The sequence below is a fragment of the Cupressus sempervirens genome, chromosome 6, assembly GCF_028749045.1.
Source record: "Cupressus sempervirens isolate cs-2001-9-10 chromosome 6, ASM2874904v1, whole genome shotgun sequence".
NCBI classification, from domain to species: Eukaryota; Viridiplantae; Streptophyta; class Pinopsida; order Cupressales; family Cupressaceae; genus Cupressus; species Cupressus sempervirens.
This window is the reverse complement of record NC_143123.1, coordinates 586,081,913-586,096,843: the sequence shown is the minus strand read 5'-3', so window position 1 is coordinate 586,096,843 and position 14,931 is coordinate 586,081,913. Positions and strand designations below refer to the sequence as shown.

General features: G+C 35.7%; 1 protein-coding gene across 1 annotated transcript; it reads left to right on the top strand.

The window, feature by feature from the left end:
• The first annotated feature begins 7,052 nt into the window (after positions 1-7,052).
• Positions 7,053-8,624, top strand: LOC149553611 (transcription termination factor MTERF8, chloroplastic-like). Its single transcript, XM_089789027.1, has one exon. The coding sequence runs from the start codon at positions 7,137-7,139 to the stop codon at positions 8,265-8,267; it is 1,131 nt and encodes a 376-aa protein (XP_089645153.1). The 5' UTR covers positions 7,053-7,136; the 3' UTR covers positions 8,268-8,624.
• Positions 8,625-14,931: the final 6,307 nt, after the last annotated feature.

The window sequence follows — 14,931 nt, the reverse complement described above, 5'->3', positions numbered from 1 at the left end:
ATATGAAGAGAGCTAAAAGAGAAAATGATATTATAAGGACAAGTAAAGGTAGAATGATAGAGAGAGTTGAAGAGAATTTTAAAAATATTAATTATTATATTATTTTAAGAAATATATAAATAACGATAAAAATTATATCATATGAATGAACTACTTATTTCTACCAATTCAATTATAAGTTGAAATATTTAATTAAAAAAAATAAATTGTTGATTACTTAATTCAAACTACTAAAATATCTACCAAGTTTGAGGGGTAGTATTAGTTTTACAATTTGTAAAATGGTATTAAAAAAAAAATAGAGCAAGATTGTAAATAATAGCTTGTAAAGCATAGTGTAAACTTAAAGAAATAACATTTTAAAATTGACAAAAATAAGCACCAATGTAAAATTATAAACTAATAAATATATTTAAAATAAGAAATATAAAACATTTAACTTTATATTTGAACTTGGTAAAAAAAATAGATTGTGATAATTAATATTGATTAGACATTCATTTTTAAGTGGTGTGAGGTGGAAAATTAAAATAAATTTTTTTTCGAAAATCTATTCAACTTGTAATGAAAAAGATAAAGTTGTAATTAATGCATTCGTTAATGTACGATATAGTTGTTAGATTTTTTTTGTATTTTTGTTGAAGAAAATTGAATTTTCTTCCTACCAAAAATAGTATGGTCCAATAAATGAATGAAAAATGTGATTTATAAAATAATGAAAAGTTAGAAAAAGATATAAACATTTGAAGTTTCTTTTAATCTTTTAAATTCTATGAGTTGATTGGTCAGTTGAATTGAAAAATTGAATTGAATGAAAGCAATAGTATCCTGGGCAGCAGAACTAATCAATGTAAAGCTAATCGATATATTTAAAATAAGAAATATAAAATATTTAAGTCTATATTTAGAAAAATAGATAGTGATAATTAATATGATTACACATATAAAAATGATTTTTTCTGAAATGTTAATCCACTTGTCACAAATGTGGAAAATGTAAAGTTGTAATTAATGCATTAAAATATTTCTATTTTCTTACAAATGACAATAAAACTTGAGAATTAATCCACTTATCAATATTTGTATTTTTGTTGGAGAAAATTAGATTCTCTCTTCGAATGGATGAGAAATATGATTTAGAAAATAATGAAAAATTAGATGAAAATATAAACTTTTGAAATTTCTTTTAATGTTTTAAATCCTATGAGTCGAATGGTCAATTGAATTGAATGATTCCAATAGCCAATAATAATCTTTCTTGAATCTGGAACGGCGAAACAATGACAACGAGTAGGAAACAACATGAAACCCTAGAGAGCAATTGCAGAAATAGAGCAGTATCTTCGTGGGTTAGATGAGTGAACCCCCTCTGCTGAACGACGACAGCTCCATGTGACTTAAGGCCGAGGCTAGGAGGGCGACAAAGAATATTACAGAGGGGCTAGACTCTTTAACAGTGCCAGGGGTCAATGCAAGCTCCGGTTCAGCAAGTAAGAGTGGTGTGGAATTGTCTAGTTGCAACTCGGTAAACAAAAATGACATGCAAATGGTTAAAGATGTGGTTACAATGGAAGCAAACAAGGAAGCCCCAGTGGAAGAGGAGAAAAACCCTGTGGAAGTAGACAAGACCATGGAGGAACCAAAAAATGATGGTAAAATCCTGGAGTATGTTCTTCCAGATGATGTGCTTGATTCGATTGAAGATTGTCTTGATACAAATCTGTAATCTTATTTTTTTTGAAGGGCATCCCCTCTGAAATTGATTTCTATAAATGGGCCAAATTTAATTGGGAAAGAAAAGGGTGGGAAATTGAAGCTCTAAGAGGGTTGGGTAAAGGGTATATTTCATGCAAATTTAAGTCTGTTGATGCTGCTCAAGCAATTCTGTAGTATGGAACTTGGGTTATCTATGGGTAGATTTGCTATTTACAGGCTTGGACACTTGACTTTCACCCTGAGGTCCCTCTAGATCAAAATATCCTATGTGGATTGAGCTACCCTTCTCAATCTAGCCTTTAGACCCTTTTTGAAGAACATAGTTGCTCAGCTCGGGAAGGTTATATAGTGCAAAAATAGTTCTGATAAGTTTTCTAGCCTAAGAGTCCATCCCAGGGCCTGCGTTGAGATAGATTTGAATAATTAGTTGCTAGAGAGTATTAAGTTAGTTGGGCTAGGTTTTGAATTTTATTAGCTTGCAGTATACTTAAATAAACCTAATGCCTACTTCTTCTGTAGGCAAGAGGGACATCTAATTAAAGATTGCCCAACCTGTAAGAGCAAACTCAATCATTCTCAGAACACAGTTTCCCTTAGCCCAGCTCAAAAACCTTAGTCTTCTCAGCCTATGGTGTTGCCCAATATAGCCCCCTAGTCTCAACAACTCAACAATGACCACTCAAACATGAATGAAACTATTTCAACCTCTCCTTACAAAGATGCCATTATGATGGATAGTTGGAGGATGGTCAAAAAAAGAAAAGACCCTCCTCGTTCATTTGTGACTCAGAACAAGCGATCCTCGCCCTCTCACAATCAATCATCATCTCCCACTATACCTTTTGTCAAGAACAAAGAAACATCTCTTTCAAGTCCTTTAGAGAGGTGCAGGTCCCCATACCCTTCTAAAAGATTTGATTCCTCTGGCCAAACTTCAAGACCAAGATCAAGATCTCCCATTTCCAATTGCAAGGAGGATAGAAATGTGGAAAAGTCAGTGGTGCATACAAATCGCTTTAATGTCTTGCCTAATGAGGATGACTCTCCTCCCATAGCTTAATTGTGAATTACAAAACTCTATCTTGGAATGTGCGAGGGTTATCACTCCCTCACCATAAAGCTGAAGTTCAGAAAACCATTGTCAAGTGGAAACCTGATATTATGTTTTTGCAAGAGGTTAAGCTTAGTGGTCCTCGTCGCACTGCTTCATTATTCAACATTTGGAGGAGAGGGAACTTTTTTTCCATTCATCGCATAATGAAAGCAGGGGGGAGCAGTTATTGGACTCACTTCTTGGATTAATAGGTTTGTCATCAATAAAGGGGAGGATCCCTCACATAACTATGTGTGGGTATTGACCTTCATTAATAATTAGCTGATAGGTTTTTGTTCAATTTATGCCCCTAATAATGCTAAAGATAGATGTGCATTATGGGAATGGTTGTCTAATCATCTTCCATAGGCAGATTGGGTTTTTGGCGGGGACTTTAACATGGTGGAACATTATACAGATCGCAGTTGGCTTAATCATGTAAAAATCAGCAATGAAGAATTTGACAAATGGCTATTTTGTCGCAATTCTATTGGTGTTGTAGACCCTATGTGTAAAAAATATCTAAGCCACTAACAAAACTAGTTTACTTGGTCTAATTGCAAGTTAGGGGTTGAAAGGAAACTTAGTAGATTAGATAGATTTTACATATCTCCTCACCTACAAGTAATCCAAGATGCTAGTTGTTGTGTTGTGAGGGTAGATTACACTACTACACTTTCAAATCATTTTCCTATCATTTGTAAGATTACTAAAGATAATTCCACAATTTTTAATTTGCAGCTGCCTTTTAAGCTTAACATCTCACATCTAAAAATCCTGTCATGTGTTGATGCTTTGGTGGGGTTATGGAACTCTTTCCCTAGACCAAGAAATGGGGAGTCATATAGAGAATGGTGGCAATTAGCTATCTCTAAGTGTGCTGAATTTTTGCACTCATTTGGTAGAAGATTGGCATGGTAGCATAGAAGGAAGGAAAAATCTTTACAAGGGAAATTGGAGCTAAATAGAAAACTGTTGGTGTCTAATCCAAACAACATAGTTATCCAATCTGCCATAGCTTCTAGTGAATCTCAACTACGAAATCTTGATAATTATAGGGGGCAAGGAGCTAAAATTAGAGCTAGATTGCATTGGTATAAAGAAGGTAACAAAGGCTCCAAGTATTTTTTTTAGTACCTCAATTACAAACATAGGAAGGAGTTCATAGGTCCTATTTTTGACGATGATGGACAACTACATCCTAATCCAAAAGAAATCAAAAATATATTTAAGTGTTTTTATGAGAATCTCTTTAGAGAGGATAAAAATTGGTAGGATGTCCATTTAATTTTAGAAGATATGCTTGAAGATGTCATTCTGTGGAAGGTGGAACAAGATTATAGTAGATACATTGATCGAGAACTCTCTATGGATGATTTAGAACATGCCATTTTCTCTATGGCTCCCAATAAAAGCCCAGGCATTGATGGCTTATCAATTGAATTTTATCAAACCTTATGGTGGCATATTAAGGAGGACTTTTATTTGGTTTACCTAGAAGCTATTAATGAAGGTTCCTTGGGCCCAACGATTAATAGAGGCTTGATTAAGCTCCTTCCTAAAGGGAAAAATATAGATCACATATCTAGCTGGTGTCCCATTACTTTGCTAAACACTTCCTATTAAATTATTGCAAAAACATTGGCTAACAGGATAAAACTAGTGGCCATGATGATAGTTCGTCTTGAGCAAACCGATTTTTTGGGTGGTAGATTCATATTGGATAATTTAATGTTAGCTTGGGAGACATGTGAATGGGCTCAACAATCACAACAAGATGCGTTGTTGGTCAAGCTGGACTTTGATAAGGCTTATGATAGAATGAGACGAGGCTTCATTATTAAGATGTTACAATGGTTGGGGTTTGGTCCAAAAATTTGTAAGTATGTTAAAATGTTATTTATCGATGCAAAAGCACAATTAAGGGTCAATAATTCTTTATCTAACCCATTTCCTTTGGAACAGTCGATAAGACAGGGTTGTCCTCTGTCTCATTTTCTTTATGTATTAGCTGTTGATGCTCTGGGATATCTTTTACAAAAATATAATCACATGGGGCTAGTTAAGAGCATTGCTATTCCTAATAATTTCGTGGTAATCAACTCGCATTTTGTTGATGACAACCTATTGTTTGTGCAAAATTCTAAATCTGAAATTAACAATGTGATGGAGGTCTTGGAATTGTATTGCTCAGTTTCAGGTTCTAGACTAGCTCATCATAAGACCGAATTTTTGATGATCCAGCCTGACCCAGTTCCACCATGGATTCCTAATCAGTGGAAACTCATTAAGCATGGGCAGATTACACACTATCTTGGCATTCCCTTTGGGTTGAGGGTTTCTCTGCATGACACGTGGGATTGGTTTCTCACAAAGTTGAAGAACAAAATTTTTAGTTGGGGCAATAGATATCTTTCATTAGCTAGCAAAATTCAAGTGATTAATATATTTTTTTTAGCATCGCATGTTTATTACTCTTCTTGTTGGATGCCTTCTAAAAAATGTTATGAAGACCTCAACAAACTCATTCGTCAATTTTGTGGACTAATTGGGATGGGAAGGTCGGTGTTAGGTTGTCTTCATGGCTTCATTTTATCCAGCCAAAACATAGAGGTGGGCTGGGTCTTTTGGACCCTAAGACTCAAGGTATTTGTTTAGCTTCTTAATGGATTGTTAGAGCTGTTTCCAGAGATGAACCTTGGAAGATATTGGTGAGAAACAAGATTGCTCTTGTTGACAAGAACAATAAGTGGCATAATGTGGGATGGTTGGACAAGATCTTATTTGCTCCATTCTTTTGTCTCAAAGGTTCCTTTCCTTTACAATCCATTTAGAAGGCTTGGAGGATTTTTTGCAGCTGTTTGGATTGGAGAAGAAACTCTTTACAACATGGTTTCAACTTTGCCAATTCCTCTATTTGGTGGACCAAACTTATACAATATCAGGGACAACCATTGGCAGTCAATTTTCCTAAGCATGCTATGTACCTTTTCAAGAAAGGGGTACACACGACTTTAATGATATCTAGGATTTCAACTCCTTTGATTGGGCAAGTTGGCAAGCTACAAAGAATCACTTCAATTTAAATGACAAGATTAAGGGGTTTTTTATTTTTGTTAGGTCATTGCTGCCTATGGAACTCATGATGAAGTTGTGTACACCTCTGCAATGTAGTGTCTTCAAGGATTGACAGTGGTTGGGATGTTTTCCCTTTTCTTGTTTTCCTCTTAAAAAAGTCTATTTACACATTCTTCCATGTTTGAGGTTAAATCCTCGTCTTAACAATAAATGGGGGTGTAGGCTTACCGAAAGGAAATGGTGTAATTTGGGCTCTCAAATTCGGAAATCTAAAGTTGAGGCAAATGCACAAATTTTGTCTTGGAAGATTTTACATCAAAAGTTGTCGGTTTGGGATAAATTGAGGTTTTTGTCTGTACAAGCTCCCTTGTGTCCCTTTTGTTGTAGATCTGAAAATTTGAAACATATCTTTTGGAGTTGTCCTCAAGCTAAAGTTAAATAGAATATTATGTTTCATTGCTTCCATCCGTCTTTTATCATATTTTAACCTAGAGGGAAGCATTTTTTGGGCTTGGTCTTTGTAAGAACGTGGTTGCAGATATTTTAACCTGGAGGGAAGCAATTTTTGGGCTTGGTCTTTGTAAGAACGTGGTTGCACGACTCTATGAGACAATGCATATTGCTACACATTTGGAAAAGTAGATGTCGAGCAGTATTTTCTATCCATTATCTACAATAGGAAATAGATACCCTTATGTTTTATTCAGATATCTTGTATGAATTAGTTTTTCTTTGTTTGCAGCTGAAGATTAAGAAGACTAAGCAGCAGAGGCATGCTAGGTACCAAAGACAGTTGGATGAAATTAAATATCAGGGGCTACAGCGCCATGCTAGTGAGATGAAATGCTCCAGACAGCTCCAACAACTCATTAAGTTTCAAGTACAACCGTAATGTTCTTCATGTATTTCTGCTATTTACAGTTTGTGACTTAATTCTTTTGTACGGCTATTGTTTGTAACATGGTTTTCCAGCCTACGAACTAGTTGTTATGCATTGTTTACCAGTTTATGCGCTGGCTGATATAGTTAGTCCTTAATTTATTTTTTGTAGCCTTTGTCTGTTGCTCTCCTTTTTGTAATTTTTTTCCAGCTTTCTTCAAAAAAAATAAAATAATAATCTTTCTTTTTCCACCTATATGAGTTTCTGTTGGTGCTTGCATACGTGACACAAGAGCTATTTAATAAATTTTCTTTAAAAACACAAACCCTAGCCGCTTCTTCGTTTTCGCTTGTTTCCGCAGCTTTCACGATGAACACCGTCATCTTCCGCAGACTTCTTGTTGTTGGATCATCTCTCCACTTCGGCAATGTCTTCTCAACGGAATCTCACTCGCAGACCCTCTTTTCACAGTTTGCCTCCACCAAACTCAACCTCTCCGAGGCCCAGATCACTCGGATTTTCCAGTGCCGACCCCACTTGCAGAAACTTCAAACGCTGGTAAACGTAGAGAAGATTATTCATTTGTTGAAGAAGCATGGTTGCACTGAATTCCAAGTTTCAAATGTGATAAGGAAAAACGCCCAGCTTATCGAATCTGTAGAAACAATATTGGAAACTAAGCTCAAAGTGATGGAAGGTTTCGGTTTTGCGGGTCGAGATCTGGCCAAACTTGTTACGAAAGATTCACGATTTTTGTGCAATAACCTGGAGAACATTCTTCCCAAGATGGAGTTTCTGAAGAATTTATTTGGGTCAGAGGATTTGCTTGTTAAAGCCCTGTTAAGAGCACCAAGACTTCTCAGTTGCAGCTTGGAGAAGACATTGAAGCCCTCGCTTGCTTTCTGGAAAGGATGGGGTTTTTCTGGTACGGGGCTCTTAAGCTTCTTACTGGTACATTCAGCTGTTCTCCAACGAACGGCCTTAATCCCCGCACAAGTGGATCTCATCAACAAGATTGGCGGTGACAAAAATAGCAAAATGTACAAGTATATTGTGAGTCTGGTGGCTGTGCATAGAGTGGAAACGTTAGAGAAGAAGATAGAGAATCTCAAAAACTTCGGGCTCTCGGCTGAAGAAACTTGGCAATTAGTTGGAGCTTTTCCTTTAATCTTTTGTTTCTCCAAGAAAAATGTTAGCGAAAAGATGGACTTTCTAGTTAATAATATAGAGCTCCCTGCACATTATGTAGTGAAGCACCCTTCTATTCTTCAACTCAGTTTGGAAAAGACTACGAGACCCAGGTTTCTAGTTTGGCAGAAAATCAAATCAATCGATGCCTCCGAGCCTCCTCTTTATACTGTATTGAGGATGACAGAGACTAGGTTTGTTAACAAAATTATAAAAGAGCATCCTAAAGCTGAAATGCTGTGGGCAATTTATGAAAATGCCATCTCTAACGCTTCCAACCGCACAATAAGCTCAACAAGACAAAAACTTTAGTGGGAAAACTGGAGTCAGGTCTTAAACACTACAAAAAACATTACTGCTTAGTCTTTGGCAGAAGGCAGGGCAGCAAACCTTCTCCAGTTCCAATGATAGTGATGCGGAATTGGCAGTTCGAGTTTCTCATGGCACCGAAGCCATGCCACAAAGCATGATCCAAATGGACTAGAATTTGCCACTCTTTAGCAGCTATGTTGGTATTCCTCTGCCCTGCGTTCTGTGTCTACTTGCTTCTCAAGTAAGGTATACATGTTAGTTATTAATTTTTTTGGCGGGCTGATTGCTATCGCTGCCGCCATTTTAGTGTGATGTAATTGGTGATTATTAATAGATGAAGTTATTTTTCATCTGAAAGTCGTCTCTTAAATTTGAACATTATGTTCCAAATGGAAATTAAGCTGGTGCAAGTTGTGAATGATTATGCATATTTTTCAGCAAATAAGTTTTCCATCTCCCCTAGTGTTTGCAGAAATTGTAATTACGGATTTCATTTAGAACTATTAATAACACCGGAGGCGTGAAGATGTCATATAAGTCCTTCAAAAAATTCATGAAATCACCTTCAAAGAATACGTGAAATCATTAACAAGCTTTTCCATTTCCAGTTTAAACCATATTGAGCTGACATTAACCAGCTTAGTTTCAGGAAAAACTATATATAACAAAGAATTGTTTTTTCATTGTATTCAATTCCCTTCATTTTCATGGGAGATGGTTCTTGTGAATCAGTATTCATGAAGCATGGGTCAATTTGTTTGATTCAAACGCTACATAGTTAAATCCTGATTGAAATATCATACTTTGAGGAAAATATCTCATACTTAACATTTGATGAGCCTAAACTTGGAGGAACTCTTTAGCTAGGTGCACTTAGGCTATAGTAGTATTGGGATTGACACGAGTTTTATTTCACTACAACATGCAGACTTAGTATTCAAATAGAACACAAGATTTTCAAATAGAACACAAGATCTCCAATTCTCTTGAAGAAGGATGCTAGTGTGCTAAATAATATATACAGATTGATGAGACATGTTTCCTTCTTACTGTAGACTTAGCACAGTTATAATGATGTGATATGCTAGTTATCACAAAGAGACTTATAGTATTCATTCAATGGATATCAATTACTCCAACTTCTTCCAACTACTTCCCACTAAAAAAAATTACGAAGGATAAGGACTGTAAAGGCTAATCTAACTTTAAGAATATACGATAATGTTGATGATGGGGTGAGCCTCTAGCTAGTCCTTGCTTTGCTGTGTTAACTAGACATTGATGAGTGCTATTTTCTAAGGACGTTGGAATTGTTTTCACACACTCAATGCTCATTTAGATATACAATAAAGGTGCAATCTAAATTAACATTTCCAATAGAAGTTAAACACTTGTAATTGAGCCCCAAACTAACCTTACAGTTTTACTTGCAATCAACAAGTACCAAAATGGACAGACAACAATATCTTTTATCCATCTACTTCTTCTTCTACTCAACATGAAATGAAATCTAATTTAATTGAGGGAGTGAAGAAATAATGCAATATTCCAAATGTCACAAACATTCACCATGAAACCAACAATGTGAGAAGGAATAATTTTGGTACTATTATGACAACATTTTCTTCAAGTCTCTTCGTAGCTAATCTAATTTAATTTAATCTCAGAAGGCATTGGCCTTTGATAGTTGTTCAATTGCATGAAGGGCCAAGATTGATTCAAGATCAAAGGTTGAGATTATATCAACGTTGCCCTAATCTACCTAATTGCTACAAGCATTAGGTGCTTGCCCAGTTACAATTAAACACCAACTTGTGGGCCAAATGGAAAATTGCATTGCTTTCATAGGCTACTAAGAAAATAGATTGGGTAGAAGCTTGCAAGAGGAGACACCATGGATAAGCCAATGATAAAATGCCACATGGCCTTGCAAAAAATCTTCTTTAACTTTTTAGCTTTTGCAAATTCAATGAATCTGGACATATTATGATGGAGCTCCTCTATTAGGACACTTGGCAAGTTCTGACTAGTTGAAGAAATGAGGGCCACCAGAGCATGCTATCCCATAATAGATTTGATAAATGCCCCTTGATAAAGAAATATCTTTCGATACTCAATATTACCAAGGCTTGGATTGATTCTGAATGCCCACGTTATTTCGTCTTCATGAACTTCTACTCTTGGAAATCTTGTCATTGCGCTGACTTGTGCTTGCATTTGTACTTTTTTAGATGTATAGACCTTCAATCTTGTACTTGTAAAATTGATGTAATTGTGGCAATGGCATGTAGTCAGTCCATCCATTGAACTTGGATTTCCTAAGGAAATTTAAGTTTTAGAAACTCCCAATATGCTGACTTGTTCATTTCCCTTGTTCCTTGCTCTTTGAATCTCATCTTGAATGCCTTCGACTTCAACTTAGATTTCATGTTGTACTTGTAGGTAGAATTGATGTAATTGTGGCATGTATTGGACCATTCATTGAACTTGGATTTCCAAAGGAAATTCATGTTTTTGAAATTCCCAATATGCTGACTTCCTCATTTCCCTTGTTCCTCGCTCCTTTAACCCCATCTTGAATGCCTCTGACTTCAACTTAGTCTTCATGTTGTACTTGCTCCTTTAACCCCATCTTGAATGCCTCTGACTTCAACTTAGTCTTCATGTTGTACTTGCTCCTGTAACCCCATCTTGAATGCCTCTGACTTCAACTTAGTCTTCATGTTGTACTTCCATATGTCTCATCCTTACCTCCCGTCACTTTGGCCTTTAAACTCCTGCCATCCTTGTTTCCTTTAGCTTATTTCACCATCCTAATCCATGGTATCCAACCTGCAATACAAGACTTTAATTAGATTTTAGCTTAGTTTTATCAAACTTGCAGCTTAATCGATGATAAAAGTCAGACCCTGGTCCCAAATTGCAATAATTTTTTATAATGGTGTAAAAGCAATCTCTAGGTGTCTGATTACAAATCATATAATATTAGTTATCAAATTGTTAATGCATCAAGGACAAACAGATAGACTTAAAATTGTTATATAATATTAGTTATCAAATTGTTAATGCATCAAGGACAAACAGATAGACTTCAAATGACAACAATTTTAGGCCTTCCATTGCATGGAGATGCAACTTAATAAACATAGATACATGTTGTCGTGGTCCTTCCACAGGCCCAACTTAATAAACATAGATACATGTTGTCATGGTCCTTCCACAGGCCCAAAATTTTCAAAATTTTTGTCAGTCATAATCACAGTTATTTTGAAGTCGTGTTTTTGTGTTTGCATATATTTTTCCATGGCCTCCTCGATCAAATTTTTAAATTTCTTCATTTCACTGCTTCGAAGTTATTAATGAACAAATCCATCGATGCCTCCGTGCCTCCTCTTTTTACTGTATTGAGGATGACGGAGACTAGGTTTTTTTCAACAAAATTATAAAAGAGCATCCTGAATCTGAAATGCTGTGGGCAATTTATGAAAATGCCATCTCTAACGCTTCCAACTGCACAATGAGCTCAACAAGACAAAACTTTGGATGGGAAAACTGGGAGTCAGGTCTCAAACACCACAAAAATATTACTGAGTAGTCTTTGGCGGAAGGCAGGGCAGCAAACCTTCTCCATTTCCAACGATAGTGATGCGGAATTGGCAGTTCAAGTTGCTGATGGCACTGAAGCCATGCCACATAGCATGATCCAAATGGACTGGAATTTGCTACTCTTTAGCAGCTATGTTGGTATTCCTCTGCCCTGCATTCCGTGTCTAGTTGCTTCTCAAGCAAGGTATGCATTGTAGTTATTAATTTTTTTGGTGGGCTGATTGCTATCACTGCCGCCATTTTAGTGAAATGTAATTGGTGATTATTTAATAGATGAAGTTAGTTTTCATCTGAAAGTCATCTCTTAAATTTGAACATTATGTTCCAAATGGAAACTAAGCTGGTGCAAGTGGTGAGTGATTATGCATATTTTTCAGCAAATAAGTTTTCCATCTCCCCAAGTGTATGTAGAAATTGTAATTACAGATTTCATTTAGAACTACTAATAACACCGGAGGCATGAAGATATCATATAAGTCCTTCAAAGAATACATGAAATCATTAACAAGCTTTTCCATTTCCAGTTTAAACCATATTGAGATGACATTAACTAGCTTAGTTCCAGGAAAAACTATATATAACAAAAAAATATTTTTTCATTGTATTCAATTCCCTTCATTTTCATGGGAGATGGTTCTTGTGAATCAGTATTCATGAAGCATGGGTCAATTTGTTTGATTCAAAAGCTACATAGTTGAATCCTGATTGAAATATCATACTTTTGAGGAAAATATCTCATACTTACCATTTGATGAGCCTAACCTTGGAGGAACTCTTTGGCTTGGTGCACTTAGGCTATAGTAGTATTGGGATGGGTGACATCCTGTTGACATGAGTTTTATTTCACTACAACACACAGACTTAGTACATGAGTTTTATTTCAATACAACACCCAGACTTAGTATTCAAATAGAACACAAGATCTTCAATTCTCTTGAAGAAGGATGCTCGTGCTAAATAATATATACAGATTGATGAGACATGTTTCCTTCTTACTGTAGACTTAACACAGTTATAATGATGTGATATGCAAGTTATCACAAAGGGACTTATAGTATTAACTATTCATTCAATGGATATCAACTACTCTAACTTCTTCCAACTACTTCCCACTAAAAAAAATTACGAAGGATAAGGATTGTAAAGGCTAGTCTAACTTTAAGAATATACAATAATGTTGATGATGGGATGAGCCTCTAGCTAGTCCTTGCTTATGTGTGTTAACTAGACATAGGTGAGTGCTATTTTCTAAGGATGTTGGAATGGTTTTCACACTCTCAATGCTCATTCAGATATACTATAAATGTGCAATCTAAATTAACATTTCCAATCGAAGTTAAACACAATTGAGCCCCAAACCAACCTTACAATTTTACTTACAATCAACAAGTACCAAAATGGACAGACAACAATGTTTTTATCCATCTTCTTCTTCTAGTCAACATGAAATGAAATCTAATTTAAGTGAGGTAGTGAAGAAATAATGCAATATTCCAAAAGTCACAAACATTCACCATGAAACCAACAATGTGGGAAGGAATAATTTTGGTAGTATTATGATAACATTTTCTTCAAGTCTCTTTTTAGCTAATCTAATTTAATTCTAATCTCAGAAGGCATTGGCCTTTGATAGTCATTCAATTGCAATGAAGGGCCAAGATTAATTCAAGATCAATGGTCAAGATTATATCAACGTTGCCCTAATCTACCTAATTGCTACAAGCATTAAGTGCTTGCCCAATTACAATTAAGCACCAACTTGTGGGCCAAATGGAAAACTGCATTGCTTTCATTGGCCACTAAGAAAATAGATTGGGTAGAAGCTTGCAAGAGGAGACACCATGGATAAGCCAATGATAAAATGCCACATGGCCTTACAACGAATCTTCTTTAACTTTTTAGCTTTTGGTAAATTCAATGAATCTGGACATATTATGATGGAGCTCCTCCATTAGGACACCTGGCAAGTTCTGACTAGTTGAAGAAATGATGGCCACCAGAGCACGCTATCTCATAATAGACTTGATAAATGCCCCTTGATAAAGAAATATCTCTCAATGCTCAATATTACCAAGAATTGGATTGATTCTGGATGCCCAAGTTATTTCGTCTTCATGAACTTCTACTCTTGGAAATCTTCTCATTGCGCCGACATTGCGCTGACTTGTGCTTGCATTCTTACTTTTTTTGATGTATAGACCTTCGATCTTGTACTTGTAGAATTGATATAATTGTCGCAGTGGCATGTAGTTGGTCCATCCATTGAACTTGAATTTCCTAAGGAAATTTAAGTTTTTGAAACTCCCAATATGCTGACTTGTTCATTTCCCTTGTTTCTTGCTCTTTGAATCTCATCTTGAATGCCTTCGACTTCAACTTAGATTTCATGTTGTACTTATAGGTAGAATTGATGTAATTGTGGCATGTATTGGACCATTCATTGAACTTGGATTTCCTCAGGAAATTCATGTTTTTGAAACTCCCAATATGCTCACTTGCTCATTTCCCTCATTCCTTGCTCCTTGAACCCCATTTGGAATGCCTCTGACTTCAACTTAGTCTTCATGTTGTGCTTGCATATGTCTTTTCCTTACCTCCCATCACTTTGGCCTTTAAACTCCTGCCATCCTTATTTCCTTTAGCTTTGGTTTTGGACTCGGAATATTCACTATCCTCATCCATGGTATCCAACCTGCCATACAAGACTTTAATTATATTTTAACTTAGTTTTATCAAACTTGCAGCCTAATCGATGATAAAAGTCAGACCCTGCTCCCAAATTGCAATATTTTTTTATAATGTTGTAAAAGCAATCTGTAGGTGTCTGATTACAAATCATATAACATTAGTTATCAAATTGTTAATGCATCAAGGACAAACAGATAGACTTCAAATGACAACAATTTTAGGCCTTCCATTGCATGGAGATGCAACTTAAAATTTAATAAACATAGATACATGTTGTGGTTCTTCCATAGGCCCAAAATTTTCAAAAATTTTGTCAGTCATAATCACAGTTATTTTGAAGTCATGTGTTTTTGTGTTTGCATATATTTTC